Source organism: Sceloporus undulatus, chromosome 3 (assembly GCF_019175285.1).
Source record: "Sceloporus undulatus isolate JIND9_A2432 ecotype Alabama chromosome 3, SceUnd_v1.1, whole genome shotgun sequence".
Taxonomy (NCBI): Eukaryota; Metazoa; Chordata; class Lepidosauria; order Squamata; family Phrynosomatidae; genus Sceloporus; species Sceloporus undulatus.
In genome coordinates, this window is record NC_056524.1 from 164131038 (window position 1) to 164150831 (window position 19794).

The window sequence follows — 19794 nt, forward strand, 5'->3', positions numbered from 1 at the left end:
GGAAGAGCAATTTCCCAAGGTTGGGATCCATACATTTCTTCGACTTTGAAAGACCACACACTTTATACCTCTATTCTTTTTGGCTTTTAAAAAAATACTCAAAACCCTGTGGAGTGGGGGGCAACTGCTACATGTTTGGCACCCCTCAGGGCTGTTTTAGGCCATAGAGAGGCCTTTTTCTAAAGTAAGCAATGACCAGACATCATGACACAATAAGGGGCACAATCATTTGAGAGCATGGGAGCCATTTGGGGTAAAGAAATTAAAAAGTAAAGAGGATGTGTGGGGGTTGCAAGAACAGCCTTGGCTCCCTGTACAGCCCATGTTTTCCCCACCCTGGCTTACTTTCTGCCCTAGAAGGTAAAGATGTGCACCTGGGGGGACAATATGGGCAGAGGCAAATGTTACTTCTTGATCTTAGTGACTTCCACTCCTCACAGCTGTTAAGAATCAAAGCCTGTTCCTCTCTGCCTAGCTCCATTCTGGGCTGGGTTTCCCATAATCTCTCGACATCTAAGAAATTACCTATTTGCATCACCACCCTCGCTTTAAAAGCTCAGCATGCATCTTCTCCACAAGGGACTATTAATACCGCCAGCTATGCTTTTCCTCCTGGAGATTCCTGACATGGAGCTTTTCTCGCAGCTGGAGAAATGAAGAGCAGGATTGCTAATACAGCATTAAAAACAGGCAATGTCTCTAATGGGAGATAGCTGGGAAAGAGAGAATTGCTTCTGTCTCCTCCCAGGTTCCAAACAACCTCCCCCTGCACCCGCAAAGCAGCAGCAACAATGGCATCTTACCTTAGGAGCTAGAGAAGTATGCAGTGCCACCTTGGCAAAGGCAGGAGCAGGTGTCCTTCAGTTGGGTCTAGCAGCCTGACTTCTTGCTTCCAGGTGGACAATCTGTCACTCATGGTACGTTCTGCCACTGAAAACACTCAAGTGAGCCTAACAAGAGGAGGTTAAAATAATATGAATGCATCCTGGCCAAATTATCTCATGGGAAGGAAGTTTGAGAACTCCAGTTAGCGGAGACTTAAGTACACAAACAAGCAAAAGAGATGACACAGAAATTCTTAAAAAGCAGCCACTCCAAGAGTACAGTGCTTATTCCAAAGAGCAAATAGTCTGAATGACAATGCACAAACCGATTAACTCATTGAGGAAAGGTGCCTTTAATGGGTGGGTGCTGTACTTATTTGATGTGCTTTTAATGTTTTTAAATGAAAAGTTATTTTTGGACTACAATCCCTAAAATCTCCAAGACAGCACAATCCATGTTGAGGGAGATCTATGTAATCTGAAAGGCCACTCTATCATCCTCTCTAGTGTATATGATGCTTTATAGAATTATGCAAGGTTTTTTTAAAAAAAGTAAAAATGTTTCTGTTACCTAAACATGTAGCGGGAGGAGGGAGGAGGGCTTTCCTTCCTTAAATAAAAAATTCTGCCCCTCCTAAGTAAAATGTTCCTTTAGCCCCCAAATTTCAAGCATTGCAGTACTTGAAACTTCAGTTGAGTGTTTAGAAATACAGCATAGGCATTCAAAGAATAGGGCAGCAAAATTCCCAAGGGAATGCAAACACTACAAATATAAGAGGTCTAGGTGTCGTGTGTGTCCCACTTTGCAATGGTAGGGATTTGGGAACTGAAGAGGGGGTGGTATTCTTATTTAGAGAGCAATGCTCTCATTTTGTCATGCTTGTAGCTACATCCTTTCTGTTTGCAAGGAGCTTCCGTTTCAAATACTGACAGCAGAGATGACAGAGGGGCGGTTTTTAAGAAGCTCAGATAACAAGATGAATGTGAGCAAATAAAGTACATGCAAATTAAGATTTGCTTCATTTAGGGACTAACTTTAAGCAACGGAATGATTCTCACTGCAATGCTGGCAAAGGAAAATGAACAGGGTACATGAAATGAATTCTCTTTTTCAACTTTAAAAAAATAAAAACAGTTTTAGGTATTTTGGACCATCCCTCTCAAACCCTAACTCTCACTACATAAATGATTCTGTTGGCAAGACGATCAGATGACACTCACTGTTATACTCCCTTATATATGTATTTTTTAAAATTAAGGATTACATTTTAGCAAGTTGAAACAGGAAGTGTCTATAGTACAGGATAACTGCCGCATCAGAGGAAATTGTGCAGCAGCTGATAGCTGTAGTTTGGCAATCCCACGTTCAACATTCACATTCAAAACTGCAGATCTGTGGCTCTCCATTTGAACTCCATCTCTCCCTCTGTTTTGGCTGATACACATCAGAAAAAAAGCAAATAGGAGAATTCACTATAATATGGAAGAGAAGTGCACTGCTAATGCTGAAATACAGGGCTTAAATTTCAGAGAGCACCTCCTCCTTCCACCATGAACATGTCCAATCTCATCAGACCACTATTAGAAAATTTAAGCTGCCTTAGATATTCCTCAAAGTTTTAGTCTAGTTCCATACCATTATGTCTATGTTGCAACTGATATGCAGCTTCTTTGGAGAAACAAGGTAAAAGTGCTTTACAGAGATAGAAAAGCAGAATGAAAATTTAAACTTCCCATGACATATACAAGCATGTACTATAAGGATTTGTATTTATTTGTAATTTTCATTCTTTGATGTCAATATGCCAAAATTCTGGAGAATTCTGTTTTATCTGTCATGAGTTCCTCTGGAGTCTTCACCCTTCCTGCTTACGGGACTCAAAACGAGGAGTCAAAATCTTAGTGTTGCATCTGTTACATATCCATGTGCACGCATGACAGCTACAAATAAAAAATATTGTTTTAACTGTGTAATAAACTTAATTCACATTTTAATATGTATAATTTATCCAGTTTTCATAGAAATCCTTATGTTGTAAGACATCTTGCATTCTAATTCGGGAACAGAGGAAGAATATCAACCAGTCAGTCAGTCAGTCAACCAACCAACCAGACTTCTGACACAGGACAAAAATACACTCATCCCCCCATATTTGTCGTTTTGATATTTGCAGATTTGATTATCCATGTATTTGATTAATATGTTCTCTCTAGGAATATCTAGGTCCTCCAGTGAATCTCTATGGTCAACTTTAACTAAAAGTTGCACTGAAAGACCTAGTGATTCCTAAAGAGAACACCCCACTAAGCATTTGTAGCTCCTCCAGTGGAGTTCTATGGTCAGTGTCTGTTGGACGTTGACCACAGAGTTGCACTGGAGGACCTAGAGGTTATTTGTGTTTTTTCCATATTCACGGGGGCCTTGTGCCCCTACCCCTAGTGAATATGGAGGGACAAGTGTATATATTGGAATCTGAAAACAATACAGCCTGGCTTCAGATTCTGATGTGTGAAGAGAACAACAACAGGAGAGCTTGCTGAGGCCCAATGCTGGTTCTTTTGCTTCTGGGCTAGTTTCTGGCTTTCACTGGCAGAAGTACTAAGTGGGGGTTACCAGACATTGTGTACGTGAAAAATAACAAAGGATTCTTTGACTTATTATGTGTGAACGTCAAAGAAAATAATAGTAACTGAACACTGACTATTGGGCAAATTTTCCCCAGCCAGTATTCTCTTTTCACCCAGGATATGAAACTCATTTCAAGCTGTACTCTGAGATTTTATCTCCACAACAAATCTGTTAAATCTCAATTGTTCCAATTTTTTTGGCAAAGTATGGTTAAACAACGAAGAGACAACTAAGGCTTGTATTGTAAAGCTATCATTGACAAAGGAGCCAAGCATGCTATTTGATTTGTCCTTATGGCTATTGAGAGCAGAATATGGTACAGCATATTGAACAAACAACTCCTGCTTATTTGAGCCTAGCTGAACATTTCACATTTGATACACTGAAAACAATTTCTATCAACTTAAGCATGTCTAAGATCCTCCAGTGTGAGAGTTAAGCTTACGCCTGGCCATGCCATTAAAAATCACTGGAAATTAGAAAGAAGGGATAATCCAGCCAAAGCTGATTTCAGTGGGTAAGTTAAATACGTGCTCTCTCCTATAAAAGACAAAGAAAAGCAGAAGTGTACAATAACTTAGGTTGAATTATTCTTGTTGTCTGTTAGGATTTTGCTTTCTGCATTCTTCTCATAATCATTGGAATTACATTGAAAAAAATTCCAATTATGCAAGCATGTCACAAAATAGCTAGAATCTACTGTTTCTCTCTGTGTCTGGAAAATGTCAATATGCAGTTAAGGTATACTGCAAAAGCATTTGTAAAACCAATGACATTTTCTAGTTACAGTCCCATAAACCAAAAACGAATAGGGGAAGTGAATCTTCAGTTTTATGTTAAAGCTATTCAGCAGGAACTGCTGAATGTGCTGAAGCAGATGCCATGTGAAGAAAGAAAATGAGACTTCCTTCCACTGCAAAGTGAAACCAAACAATTTATTTGTGCTAAATGAATGGAAAGAATGTATTTCAGAATACATTTCTTTATACATTGTACCGGCTTATGTTGCTAAATATGCATTTGCTATTGTCATCTAACTTTCTCTGTAATCTGTTTCTTTCTACCAAGCGATACAACATTTTCGGCTGTTATACCAATATGCTGCTATAATGTGGATTTTCAATCATACTCTTCTGATTTTTCTTTGAATGCTTAAAATCTTGGTTGAGACTTTCAAGATGGGGAATCACACATTTAATATATTTTAAACAAGTGGGAAAAATCAGCCTTTTTTGTTTTTAATATAAATTGCCTTTCTACAGCAGAAAATCAGAGAGCACACTTTAATCAGCCACAAGAATTCTGTTGGCAGAACCACACTTACAGAAGATCATTGTGATGAAAACAACAGTACGGACAGTTTTACAGATCAACGTGAATAAGAAATGAAACAATCAACTCTTAAGGTCCATGGATCAATACATTCTATATACTTTGACAAGTCAGGCTTCCCACATTGTACATTAAACTGCACCACACTCAAGAAAAGGTACAGTTTTGCCATGTATGTTTCACTGCTGTTAACTGAAAGTTAAAGGATACATTTCTTCTTCTTTTTTTTTTTTACACTGAGATTGGGCATTAAAGGGTTCGTTTTTCATTTCTGTGCTAAAAGCCATTATCTTTGTTTATTACTGAAATGTAGTGCTGATTTATGCTTATGCTTGGAACACACAGTAATATCTAGGAGTTCATAATATACAGACCATGCCTGTAATTTTATATGCAAATTGTCATGTAAAAAATAATAAAAGCTGTCCCTTTTATTTTACAAACCTAGAAGCTGGAGGGTGGTGGGGAGGGGGACAGGGGAAAAAATATAAAGCTTTGGGAGCTCAGCAAAACATAATGCCATATCAAACAAAACCAGCCGGAGAATGGACATATGTAAATTCAACTGAAACACTGATGGAAATTTTTGAAATTAGTGTTGCAGATCCACAACACCAGCTGCATTTTGCAACAACGGCAAATATAGCACACTTCTTAACACAGAAAACACTTCCATGTTTTGTTTTGTTTTTAAAAAGCCATAGAAACCACTTTGTCCTCTCGTGTGATTATCTACACACAGGTTCCATAGATTTTCTTCCCCCTACCAGGAAGTGCTTTCCATGTAGGCAACATGTGCTAACATTGGAGGTGGCCCTTGGACAAACTTGTACAACACAATTAAACAGTGAAGCCTCAGTTAACTTCAGTGCAAATAAGTCAAATCCAAATATACCATTGTAAGCCTTTGGCTTATAGTAAACTGCTCTGTGTTATGAGTCCAACTCTGAATACAGATTTGCTGAGCACATGCACTAAGGCTGAGAGGAAGGATGCACTGAATGTTGAAAAGTGGCTGACTGGGAGGCTGATGACAGGCCTGGAGGCTGCACAGGTGGTGGCGGCGGTGGCGGAGCAGGCTGCAGTGGGGTCTGTGTATTTGGAGAAGGCGGAGGAGTGGGGCGTTTGAATTTGTCAGGGCTGTTGCTTCTTCGTGGTGAAGGCCTCTGTGGAACAAAACATGGAAACCAGAGTTTGAGCCCACAGGTTGCAAAATGATAATGATAATGCCGAAATGCTTCTTTCCTTCTGAGACCTTTCACACATCAGCTTCAACTCAAATTTATTTTTGGTAAGGAAATTCAATACAGGAGAAGAGGAACCACAGGAGACCCAAATCAAGCTATGCTGAGTTTTCACTGTTCTGTACTTGGTCCCCTGTCCGTTTTGCATGCTACTGCAACAGTGTAGGCATACACCAGACAAAATGAGCAATAGAAATGCTACTGGAACAATGAGAAACAAAATGGAAGGAGAATGCCTCTAAACAGGTGAAAGTTAACAGTCTTTGTCAAGAAGAATTTTAAATGTGTTTGGGGCCTGGTTGGAATTCGATGGAATGCTAGATTAGTGGTTTTTCAACCCAGTTTAGGGGCAGTTCTTTAGTGTCAAAACAGTTTTCCCAAGTTAGATACCACAGAGGAATTCATAAAAGAAATAACTCTGCAAGTAAAGGCAAGCAATGAAGCAACTAGGAAGTAACAGTTAATTGTTAAGCCATGGCTTGGCAACTAGCTACTCTCCTGACTGTTTTAAGCCAATGCCACTTGAATATTCAATCATGTTGGCATTAAGGGCCTCCAGGCTGTATGCACACACTGTGTACACCACATGTATTCAGGCCTATGGGTGCACCACATCACAGGCAATTTCACCTAATCAGAACAATATGAAAAGGGATTTTTGTAGTATCTTTGAGATAAATTGAAAGAAAGAAGATGGAAGCATGAGCTTTCGTAAGCTAAAGTCTACTTCCTCAGTTGCATCTGAGGAAGCAGACTCTCGTCTACAAAAGCTCCTGCTATCAACCCACAGCGTCACTAGGGACAGCATCACTCAGTGCAGTAGCTCATGGTGTTGTAGTAAACACCCCCACATCACACCATATAGAATTCTTAGTAATGTTTTTTGTACCAATGTTACTCATAAATCATAATTCCCATATATCACTGAATATAATGGTAATTGTTGACATTAGCAAAATTAAAATTATATTTCAAAATTACAATATTATACATACAGCCTAAATGTATTTACATGCACATAACTTCATGTGGTTAAAGTGGAAATCTGGTAAGTTTTGATGTTTTTAGAGACAAGATTATAAGAATTTAAAATTTTAATTTTTTAATAAAATCTTTTTAAAATTGATTTTTAAAAAAATAAAATAAAATTTAATTGTTTAAAAAGTTTGGGGCCTCTTCTTTCTCCTCCCACTAAGTCTCACTCGCACCATCTCTTCGGTGTTTTAAAGGGACGCAGGCAAACTCCACAGACTGTTTCTCCCAAAAGACATGTCTGGGGAAACCCACTTAGGTCTCACCTCACTTAGGGTGTGGTGTAGCCCACGTACCCCAATGATGCCACTGCTACCTACTTTATTCTTTCAATTAATCTCAAAGATGCTACAAAATCCCTTTGTGTACTGATTTTCCAGAACAACATGGCTATATTTTTGAATTCTAATCAGAATACTGACATTTTGTGGTATACAGATTGCATGGATAAAGCATACACTAGGCCCTCAAGGCATAGGTTAGGTCCAATAACACTTGTTCGCTTCAGATCTTCACTGCACACAGCTTCTGAATGTCTGCCCAAGCCATTACTGGCAATAAATCATGCCAGTAATAAATCATGCAATATGGACATTTCAACTATGCACCTCCCCATAACTGATATTATTATTACAGTATTATTATATTTACTGTGTCAGCCCTTACAGTTATTGTGTAAGGCAGCATTCTAATGATTTGTATCCTAAATTGTTTCTCTGACATCTGGGATGTCCATCCTCTTCCTGCTCTTTCCCACAATATATACCATTGTTTGAAAGAATCCCAACTGCTAGGAGTTCAGAAAGTTAAACCCCAAACAAAACCAGGGAATTAACAAATATTTGAGGTGTGATGAGATGTAAGCCTTACACAAAATAAAGTATATCCAATGCCATATCCCATTTTTTACTATTCAGGGGTGGGTAAAGATCAGCCAAGGGGCTTCATGCAGCCACCCCCAGAATGTTTTTGTGATCTTCAACACCTCCAGAATCCCCAGACTGACCTTTCTCTGGCCAAAAATTGAGTGCAAATTCCTGCTCCTTGCAGCCTCCAGGTGCAACAATCTAGCATTGAGATAGGCTGCATGGCATCCCTGTATGGTTTAACATAAAAAATAACCAATTTTTGAGAACCAGAAATGGATTTCCAGCCACTTTGGGTTTTTAAAAATTATTATTGTTGGCATAGGTCATGTGGCCTCTGGGGGGTTCTGGGGCATAAAGTGGCCCCTGGTCTTACCACAGCTGCTCTTGATAAAAAATAGTTGTTGAACAGTAAGACATCAGCAGCATAAAATTAATTCTGCATAAGATACAGCGAATGTGAAACTTTCCAGAAGTTACTGGATGGTAATTCCCATCTAGGCGAGCACAATCAATGGTGAAGACGATGGGCCACAGATTCACCATACTGCTCTTAGATATTAAAAAGTACACCTCAGTAAACAAAATAGATGTGGATGTGATCCTTGGAATTACTTCTTCCACAAAAAATAAAATAAAAATAAAATATATTTTTTAAAAAATTGGCACCAGCAGCGGAAATAACATAAAAGGAACAGGGATATGTTCCTACACTACCCCCCTCCCCCAAAAAAGAACGAATCAGCTTGCTCCAGAAAACTTTCTATTCCAAAATAACAATGTGCACACATGAAAGGAAACAACCAGGTCAGATAAGTCTTGCCTAAGTAAGCAAAAACAGCTAAACCTTCTAAAACCCATTTGAAGGCATCTCTGAAAATACAGTGAAGAATGATGCTTTCTTTCATGAGTCACCACTTTTCCTACAATTTCCATTTCGGTGCCCAAATTTAGAAGTAACCTTTTTTTTAACCTGCTGGGGGTAGCTCATAGCAATATTAATAGCAAGTATATTTCTATACCACTTATCAGTGCATTTAAGCACTCCTTAAGCAGTTTACAGAGTGAAAGATAATTGCCACAACAAGCTGGGTACTCGATAACCTTGTGGTTTGTGAGTGAGTGGCTTCAGTACAAGCATTTAACTACTGTGCCACTTGTGGCTCCTCATGATGCAGGTTTATCTGTTTTCCCCTCTTCTCTTTTTTGCTGTTCACACATGCTCAGTTAGGGATTCTGGAGTCAGCTGCTGCTTGGCTTGCTTGCTTTAAGCAGGCACACATAGCTACAGTAGGTCTTTGTTGTTGTTGTGTGCCTTCAAGTCATTTATGACTTATGGTCAGAAATTTCACTTTAACCACATGAAACTATGCATATGTATATACATTTAGGCTGTGCATATGATGTTGTAATTTAAAGGTATAATTATTCTGTATGGTGTGATAATGGGAGAAGGTCAACCCGGGGGGGTGGGGTTTACATCATGAGTTACTGCACTCGGTGACACCACTGGGGCTGGGCATGTCTAAAGGACTTCATAAAGGGGAGCTTCTTGCACAGAAGTTTTGTTAAATGATGTATGTCTGTACTGAGTATATGGTTCCATGAATATATAGATTGGAGACAAGAAAAACGCATCAAGTCTAAAAAACCCTAAATTTGGGAGAAATAATTTGCTTTAAAAAAACCCCATAAAGAGTGGGAAAGTTATCCCAGGAGCTGTTGACTATTAAAGCCAAAATTGCTTTTCAGATTTTCTATGGAGTACCAACTGTTTTATTTGCTCTTGAAGGATTGCCCCTCCCTGCAGGGTTAATATATGTATTTCTATGTGATCTTGTTCTTCAGTCTGTCATGTCTTTCATTCCTGTAAAAATGAAATGTCGTATTTAAGATGGCCCACTATTCCTAAAAAGAATTTTTGGAATATGTTCAGGCTCTGGATGGTTAAATCTGTGGATAAGAATCTGTGGATATAGAGGGTCGACTGTAGACAGTTTTTCCAGGCTACTCTCTTCTCTCTCTTTACCATCACTGAGCAAGCTGCTGAGTTTTTTAAATTCAGCTATTTTACCAGAGTAAAATAGCTTAAATTGGATTAAGTGCAGAGTACTAATGCGTTCTTAACACACTAAGAGGTGAAACAGTCTGCCTCTTCCAAATCTGGATTGCGGCTGTGGCAAGCACAAACCGTGCCCCCAATTTGCCTTGAAGCCAGCTGAAAAAGGAGGGGCAAACAGCTGCTCCTTTTTCAACCAGCAAAAAGCTGTCTTTGCCACCTGTGCCATGGCTGGAAGCCAGCTACATGATGCTCCAGCAGCATGCGGTGTGTAAATACCTTGCACCTGGAGCACCTGGTAGCCAGCTCATGACTGGGCAGCCAAGTGGCTGGAAGTCGGCTTTCAGGCAGCTTCAGAGCATGTGTCATCAAAAGACTGTGCTCTGAAGCCGCCTGAAAGCAAGCTTTTTTTCCCTTGCCTATTCAGGCCCTAAGTGATCCCTGGTTTTAGGATGTGCTTGTTAAATTATTCTGATATTATCAGGTTGTAGGTTTGTTATGGATTTGCCACAGTTGAAAATGTTTGTGCTTTGTAAATCTCTCCAAGCTTTTTTTTAAAAAGGGAAGGTCATTAACAAGCTGATTACATGAGTACGAAAGAAAATATTAACAGCTGGAATTGGCTGTGCTGATAGGAGGGATTCACTTGTCACCAACTCTGGGCAACATGGTGCACTATGATGCCTCTATAGAAGACTGATTTCAAATGCAGGTGTTTACTATACTGTATCTTGGAATAAATATTACCTAGTTAATGTAAAAAGAGAAATATAGGATAGATAAACCCTCACAGCAACAAACAAAGACAAGCAGTTTAATGTGATATTTATTCCTTAAAATACTCACTGTAATACCATGGGATGGTCCCATATGCTGCACATGAAGGCCTGGGGAGTTATAATAAGACACGCCAGCTCTGGTGAGTGAAGTTGGGGGAGTAAAACCAACTGTGTGACTTGCATATGAGAGACCTAAAGTAATGAAAAAAACAAGGCAAGTTATGTTTACAGATATTAATGTACTCCAACACCCAAAAAGAAAGCAATGGACATTATCTTCAACACTGAGAAAATAAACTGCATTTGAACATTTGTGTGCAAAATGATAGCGTTTAGTGGTCTTGACAAAGCACGTGGCATTATTTACTCGTATCTAAAGCTGCAGACTTAGAACTGGGAGTGACTGGGTTTGCCAACAGAATACCTGAAGCAGGACCTCCCACTCCCTGAACCTTCATTCAAAGTTACTCATTCTTAGGGAATATTATTCCTAAAACAGCACTCCATAAGTAATTAGAAGATAACAGCAAAAGATTAAAACTAGGGAGTAAAATTAACCCAGTTATTTGCATGAAACTTTTGAGGTTTTTTTTTTACTAAAGAGAGGGGAAATTACTGTACTTCCTTGCATTAAATTTTTTTCAGTTTCATTTAGTGATATGTTGCATGCCAACGCTGTAATATATTATTAATAACACAGGTTTGCAATGCAAAACTTTTTCCCAATATTGTAGTTATTTTTAATATATTTTTGGTGCTAAATTCAAAAACCCCAGTAAAATGTCATACTGTACACAGTACTTTCACAAACTTGATATTTTTATCAATTCCGTTGTTATTCGGCTTGGATTAAGTGCAGACACTGATGTAAAGTGTGATTTCTATTGATGCTTTTGAGTGAATTTTTTGTGTTCACCAAATTGAAGTGCTCTGAAAGTCTATTAGAAGACTTTAGCCCCTTTTGTACTCTCTTCAGGTTAGTTTTTTGCAGGATCATTTCACTGTCACATATTTACAACACAGGAACAGCAAAGCAAATTGTGAAAAAAGTGTATCTGATGGAGCAAATCTGACATCATTTCTGGACTTAGAATGCCAAATTTTATAAAAGCAGCATACATTTTAAAAAAAGTTTTTATGACCCTGAATTCTGCAGGCCTGTGAAAGAATTATATTCATTGGATAGTTAAAAAAAGACTCAATATTTGAAAAGCCCACTTCAAGTGCCCACTTTGTATTAAGAACAGACATTTCAAAAAATGGTACAAATATTAGTACATTATTTATTCAATCTAAATGCCAAAACTTTACCAATGGTAGAGGTCAGTGTTAGTAACAATAATAAAATACAGATTACAAACAAAGTATTGATTAAATCATACAACAGATCAAATAAAAACAAAATATATTATATTTATATGGTTAAATTTACATTTATAATTAAGGCTATATTAAAAATTAACAATAAGTACACAAAATTTAGAAAGTTTACCAGGTGATATAGGTCTGCTAGAACTTGGTGAAGGTGTATATGGAATTGGACTGGACACAGTGCGAGGTCTTAATCCTTGTGCAGACATCTCATTAAAATATCTAATTTAAGAGATAAAAACAGATTATTATCATCCTACCAAAACTATTTATTTATTTTACTTTTAGGCTTTCATCTGCCATCTATCAGATATAGTGAAACAAATGCAATAAGGTGTGAGAGAAATGTGAACAACTATGGAAGTCCAGAGGGTTATATTAGTCCTCCAGAAAACTTATGTTAGTATATAGTATAACTTCAGTGTTCATTTGATTAAATTAATATTTTTTTAGAAAGCCTTCTGATTGATTCAAAGAATGAGGATGATTAGTCAAATATATATATATTTGTTACTGTCAACTATATCACCATTGACAAAAGAACAACAGATGCCATTTCCGAAGTGGCATTCCTACTCTTTTTCTGTTTCTCTATTGATGGTGCCTATTGCTTTCTTTAATTTTATTATTTCTTATTTTTTTATTTTTGAAGCTATTATTCACAAGCAAATTTATGCAGGCTTCATGTAATTTATCTGGTCTTTAAAGACAGTGGTCCTGTGACAAGGTACCTGCCCCCATCCTGCAAGTTAACTTACTTTGGATGCTGGTGCTTTTATACTGTGTCTCTCCCCACCCCTTGCTCCCCATTGAAGTGGCCAGTACAATAATGCAGAATGTAAGGGAAGATGTAGGAGAGAGTAAACTTGACATGGGACTGTTGCCTTTGGTTGTAGCTCCATACTTCTGTCTACAATTGAGAAGCCTGCTTGTCAGACTAGAGCACCTGAGGTTACCAGAAAAACAAACCTCTCATCGTCCATTTCCAAACTGGATTCACTTTCTGAGAGCTGTCTGCACAAGGCTTCTCTCCGCTCCATCTCCCTCTGTAGTTTTCTTTGGAGCCTCAAGTTTTCTTCTCTCATGTGACGTTCTTCCTCTAAGTACTGTGCCATCTTCTCTGAATCTGAAGTGTCAAGATTTTTCAATTCATTTTTAATTAACTGAGCTTTATGTTTTGTGGACAATACATATACTGAGAAGTGTTTCAGAATTCAAATTGTGCCTTTATCAAGTGACAACAACATAGTTGGCTGAACAGATAGATTCTTAGACCACATGTTTCTTCCAATTTGGTCTCATTAGCTGGGCTGGGAAACAAAGATACTTCCCTAAGTTTGTCAATAAAAAATGAAGAACTCCAGCTTGTAGTAACCTGGGAGTATACAAAGGGGAAAAGGAAGGAGGAGTGTCTGAGGTGATCAGATGATCATCTGAACCAGCCCTGTGTACAGAAGTGAGAGACTTTCCATGTTGAAGCGGTACAAATATTACAGCCAGGAATTCACTGGCAAGCCTTGGCTTAGGAAAAATAATTTTTCCCTCTCTGGACAAAAGTAGCTGGCTTGTTAAAAACAAAACAAACATAGATGATACAATAGCAATTTTACCCATAAATGAATAAAATAAATGTGCCATGCATCAAATTAGTAACTGGCTAAAAAATGACCATAATAAACGTATAAGCCATAATATGTCTTGCTTTATTCATATGGGGATAGAAAGTATACTGCTCCAAAAATTTATGCAGGGCCTTAGAGGATGAGCAACTTCAGAATTATTGTTGGCAAATTCCAAATATAGAAACCAAATACCATAAAAATTATATAATACATTTACATTTTAAAAAACTTTTACTTGTGCTGTTAGTTTTTCCATAAGTGCAATATTGCAGATACCTGTATACCCACAGTAACTAGCTATCGTGACAGAAGCAAAAGATACAAAGTGCAGGGAACTGTTGGGCAGAACTCCTCATTTAAATGTAGTGCAATTTTTACAGTTTAAGATAGGGTACAATTCCACTCCATCCCGAAACTCACTAAAAGCAGAAGGAATTATTTCATTCGTGTTGCTTGCCTTCAAGGCAATGTACAAAGGATTTTTCTCAACTTATCTTCATAATCTAGTGAGGTAGGTTAGCTTCACAGTTGGTGATAGATCCAAGATCACCATGGATGTTTCATCACTGAGAATGGAAGCCACACCTTCCACTATCTTGGTTTCTGTCTGCCTTCAGTGGACAGGCCTATGAGACCTTTGGGCATGATCTTCATAGCATGGAAATAAGATTAGAAACCCTCGTCATATGGGAAGAGGCTTCTCATTGCCAGTGGTCCACTGTTCAGGAGGGGGGGGCCACATAGAAGAGATTCTCAAGTCAGAATGATCACATGAGAAGATATCAATGAAGAATCAGTCACTGAAATGAAATTTGATGGAAGGAATTACAGTGACCATTTTGGAACCATGTCAGTTTTGAAGCCCTCATAGAACTTCTCTAGCTCTTAAGATTTATCGTTTTATGACAGCATATGATGGGATAAGTCATCCACAAGTATGGAGTCTTTCAAGGACAAGAACAGAACATTCTGAAGATAGAGTACAGCAAAACTAGGTTCCATCCTTCTGCTAATAAATCAGGCTAGCAATTAAACATACCCAGAGACCTTGTTCACACTTTTGAGTTCAGCAAGCAAAAGCAATGTACTAAAGAGACAGGCAAGTTCACAGAGATTAATGTGTTTTATGGCTTTTAAGTGACATATATTATTAATTTTCCAAAGTTGCCCACAAGGTCTCAAATCCAGCCCCCTCCTTATCTGCCTAAAACACAATGATGATAAGCAAAACATAATTCCCTAGGAGGCTAGACTGAAAATTAGTCCTACTGATCTTCCAGAACATTTTATTAAAACCAAAACTAAAAACAACTGATTCAGAATAAAGAGAGGAAAGCAAAGCAGCTGAGGGGGGCTGGGAGGCACTTGGCATAGTCTAGCTGCAGTTGGGAAGCTGGGAAAAAGGGACCACTATTGTACTCTTGGACTTTAGGTGTTACACTCTATGTTTTATGAGAGGGCAACAGCTGTCACACACACACATAGGCCAACTATGGCTGGAAAGTGCCCTCATATCACTCTGCTCCCTCAACCACTAACTGACTGTGGGATGTGCCCCACTGCTATCAAGCTGCTTTGCACCAGGTCAGGGAGTGCACAAGCAAACAGTGGATATGTCTTGCACAACAGCTATCAAAGTACACTTGCCAACATAACTGAGGGTTACACTTGCTCTTACTTCCTGTTTTCCAGATCATATGCAGAAGTGAACACTCAAGCAAGAAAACCTCTCCTTACTCTGAATATTACAGTAAATATAAGTCAATAGTCTAAATCCAGTTGTCATTTCCAAATACAATAGACACACTGGATCAGTGGGATTTACAGAAGTCCTGATTCACCATTCAGCAACTGATTTTATGGGACTATGTTAACTGAAACTAGTCTATCAACTGGATTTAAGTCAAAGGGTTTTAAAACATGATTTAGAAAAATCTTTTAAAGTATTACTTTAAAAAGAGCCAGCGTGATGTAATGGTTTGAGTGTTGGACTACAACTCTGGAGAACAGGGTTTGATATCCAGCTCAGTCATGAAACCCACTAGGTGACTTCTGGCAAGTCACATGCTCTCAGCCTCAGATGAAAGCAATGGCAAATCACCTCTGAACATATCTTGCCAAGAAACCCCCATGATAGCATCACTGTAAGTCAGAAATGACTTGAAGGCACATAACAATAAAAGTCTAGCTGTTTAGGTCAATGGGTTTTAAACATGATTTTAGAAAAATCTTTTAAAGTACTGGTATTACTTTAAAAATGTCCCCTTCTTTGCATTTGGATCTTATTTTAAACATATTTTTGAATTTTAAGAAATAATTATAGTATTCATTTAAATTCATCACTCTGTTTATCAAATAAAAGCCCACTTTTCTAATCAGGAAATATCTTCTCAGGCATGCATTACAAACATTTTAAAATAGGTCATATATTTAAAATGAGTTTATTACTATCAGTCATGTACTACTATCAACAGTTTCCTGGCAGGCAGGAGAAATTTTATGTGGACTATCTTTTTGCAGACTGCAGTGAATATGTAACTATCAAAGTTGCTAAATTTTTTGCAGCTGCTATTATTTGTCGTAAAAACTTTTAAAAACAGATGCAGTAAATTACTATATAATGAATGCCCTCGGCTTTTTTTTATCTACTACAGCCATAAATTTTATATTTAAAATGATTTTGTTTATAGAAATTGATTGACCGTGTGGATCAATATGAATAAATTATTCCCTAAATTTAGTAGGGCAACTATCATATAACCTCCTCACAGGTATTTTGATAGTAGATAATCAATTATTTTTGTTAGCGCCATATACTGTATTTAGTGTATTCCTAAATTCTTCCAAGAACACAGCTCAAAGTTTTATCCTCAACATTTGTATGTACTCATGCATTTACATGATATGCTGGAATATAATGTTTATATGATATGCTGGAATATAAATGTTTCTAACTGGATGTAAGGTAATTTTTGTAACCATTTTATTATTTTATGCTGGCTGTATACTGTAATAATAAATTCATTCACTATCATGACAATATTAACATAACCTTCTCATGGTGAAACACTGTTCCTCCAAGTCAATTTCTAGAAAGTTTGGGGCATCTGACACATCGTAACTAGCACAGCAAATTCGTATTAAGTTGTGAGTCATTATATTCAAGTTAAATAATCTTTCATAATAGTGTCCACCAGTTACACAACAAAAGTACAGCCTATGTATGCAGATTGCTTCTCTGTTCACAATTAGAATTTTCATTACAACATTCAGTAGTGGATTTATTCTACCCAGGTGTAGCTGTACACTTGTTCTGCACTCTACATTTAAGATTATTGTACCTCAGTACAAATCAGGAATGTACACAGGTACAAAGATTCTCACACACATCTCAGCAGTGTGAACGCATGTAGAATACCATGTGTGAACACTCCTTTAATCTCTACACAAGTAGTCCTCTCCCTTTGTCGCTAAGCAGATATAAGTAATGCAGAGTGTATGTGGGTTGTATGATCAGAGGACGTGGATTGTGCTCTTTGGTAGCACAAAGGAATTACAGCATTTCAGACCCATTATGTCTTCACTGCTACCAATGCATATCCAGTCTTGGAAGAAAAAAAAAATCAGTGAAGGGAAGCAAGGTAGAAGCATGTAAAATCCAGGATCATAGCACAGCCTTCTTAAGATGGCACTCTAAATGTATTTTGATTACAACTCCCTTCCTCCCCAGCCAGCATAGCCACTGGGACAATGTGGGAGGAGAGAGAAGAAATTATGGGAAGCTGTGGCCCCAGACTTCTAGAGGGCACCATCTTGGGAAACAGTGTCACCGTGCTGAGCCCAATCACACACAGTGAAGAAAGTGATAATATTTTTACAAGTTTCAAGCAACAGGGTGAGTTTAAATATTTTCAGTTTTAATTGCCAAAAGTCTGATAAGTTAGGCACCTTAGATATTATTTTATCATGCTGTGTATTTACTTAAGCTGAAACAAATATACAGTAAATGGTTTGTACGTCAGCAACTCAAAGCATAAGATGACATGTAATCTTGTATAAAACTGTTTCAGGTTTCTTTAAATATGCCCAAGTTCTTTACAGTGTTGGCATCAAAAGCGATGTAAAGATCTAATACTAGGTATCAGAACATTATGTATAATCTTCAGCAACACTGACTGAAATCTATACTTGTCATGTAAAATAAAACAAGACAAACAAAAACCAAAAACAATAAACCATAACCCATCCCTTCCAAAGCACACCGCAAAATGCTATTGCATAGTACAAATCAATCAATCAATCAATCAATCAATCAAATTATTAATTAAATATCTGAACTTCTGGTCTATTTAAGCTTTCCAGATTGAAAAGCTTAAAATTCATTAAAAACATACCTCTGTAAGATGCGTAATGGCACATAGCCAAGGTAAGCTGGACTTACGCTGTAATTGTGCAGCTCTGAGTTGTTTCTTTAACCTCTCTACTTCATTCTTTAGGAACCTGATATGCCGCATCATATTCTCTGGAGAGTCTATCTCCATTGATATGTCCCTTGGTGATGGAGGAGCTGACACAGGCTGGTCTAATTTCTCCTGCAAAATTCTGAAATAAAACAAGTAAGGTTTTCCCTGAAACAAACCAACATGTGTGTATGTATATTCTGCTTCAATTCTGCATGATACTATGCCAAAGAAAGAAAGAAAGAAAGAAACTAAGATGTTCTGGAACTGTCAATGTTCTTTCTGGCAATCTACGTGTGGAAAAATCTCAACATGGTGGTCCAATTCAGATACAGAGACAAGCTATGGTTTGGTGTAAAAAATGCATGAGCCAAAATGAGCATTAGGCTTGAACACTCCTCTCCCATGTGCAACTTGATCACAAACCAAAATATCAACAAATGCATGGGAAGGAGAGTGGGAAACCAGATAGATGTGAGTCACACTGAAACTAGTGGACATAATAACAAACCATTGTTTGCCACTACATTTGAATGGGACCACTCTTGTAGCTAATACCTGAGTTTCCATTTGACCTATAACATAGTTAAACTCCAAGAAATTGAACAACACTGTACTAGAAATTTATTTGCACAAATGTAAGAAAATGAGAAGTTGGACATTTGTGAGAGGCAATGCCACTACTGTTACATATGGAAAAAGACCACCTGGTTAATTCATGGCAGGATAATATCTTAGGCTACCTGGTGTTTACAGTCAAGTCAGCCTCCTGTATCCACAGATTCTTTATTTAACCATTCATCACTTGAAAATATTCAAAACAAATATAAATTCAAAAAAAGGAAACCTTGATTTTGCCATTTTATGTAAGAGATACTCTTTTACTATGCCACTGTATTTAATAGGACTTGAGCATCCACAGATTTTGGTATCCACAGGGGCCCTGGAACCAAACCCCATTTCTTGGTGTAAGCACCTACTGACCTAGTAACCCATATAGTTTATGTCCAAGTCTATGGGGCTGGGATCAAAAACTGGAGGAGGAAGAAATTAGCCCACATTTGGCATAATAATCACAGAATCATACAGTTGGAAGAGACCTCAAGGGTCATCCAGTCCAATCTTGTGTCCATGCAGGAAAGCACCCCTGACAAGATGGCCATTCAACCTCTGTTTAGAAAACCTCAGCTTTCCAAATTGTTAAATGCATATTTGACATGCATTTGTTAAGTGCCTTCAAGTCAACTTCAACTTATGGTGACCTTATGAATGAGAGACCTCAAGCCATGCTATTATCAACAGGGGCCAGGTATTGCAGACTCAGGACCATGGTTTCCTTGCCTGAGTCTATCCACATGAAATGCACTCTTCCTAATTTCCTACTGCCTTCTACTTTACCAGCCATTATTGTCTTTTCTAGTGAGTCATGCCTTCTCATGATATGACCAAAGTATGGCAGTCTCCTTGGCTTCTAGGGAGAGTTCAGGTTTTATTTGCTCTAGGGTCATTTATTTGTCTTTTCAGCAGTCCATGTTACCCATAAAACTCTTCCCCAGCAACACATTTCAAATGAGTT

The 19794-nt window shown here is 37.9% G+C and overlaps 2 protein-coding genes across 3 annotated transcripts in view; both read right to left on the minus strand.

The window, feature by feature from the left end:
• Positions 1-1189, minus strand: part of SLC16A9 (solute carrier family 16 member 9) — a 43334-nt gene extending 42145 nt beyond the window's left edge. For both annotated transcript variants that reach the window (XM_042460641.1, XM_042460639.1), the window contains exon 1: positions 804-1189. The gene's annotated coding sequence lies outside the window, so the exon portion shown is untranslated. The remainder of the gene's footprint in view (positions 1-803) is intronic.
• Positions 1190-4369: 3180 nt separating this feature from the next.
• The window catches only part of CCDC6 (coiled-coil domain containing 6), a 59465-nt gene continuing 44040 nt past the window's right edge, over positions 4370-19794 (minus strand). The window contains exons 5-9 of the mRNA XM_042458260.1: positions 18200-18360; positions 13106-13262; positions 12258-12358; positions 10833-10957; positions 4370-5951 (exon numbers count right to left, since the gene is read on the minus strand). Of these exons, the coding sequence (XP_042314194.1) occupies positions 5760-5951; positions 10833-10957; positions 12258-12358; positions 13106-13262; positions 18200-18360 (736 nt within the window). The 3' untranslated portion in view covers positions 4370-5759. The remainder of the gene's footprint in view (positions 5952-10832; positions 10958-12257; positions 12359-13105; positions 13263-18199; positions 18361-19794) is intronic.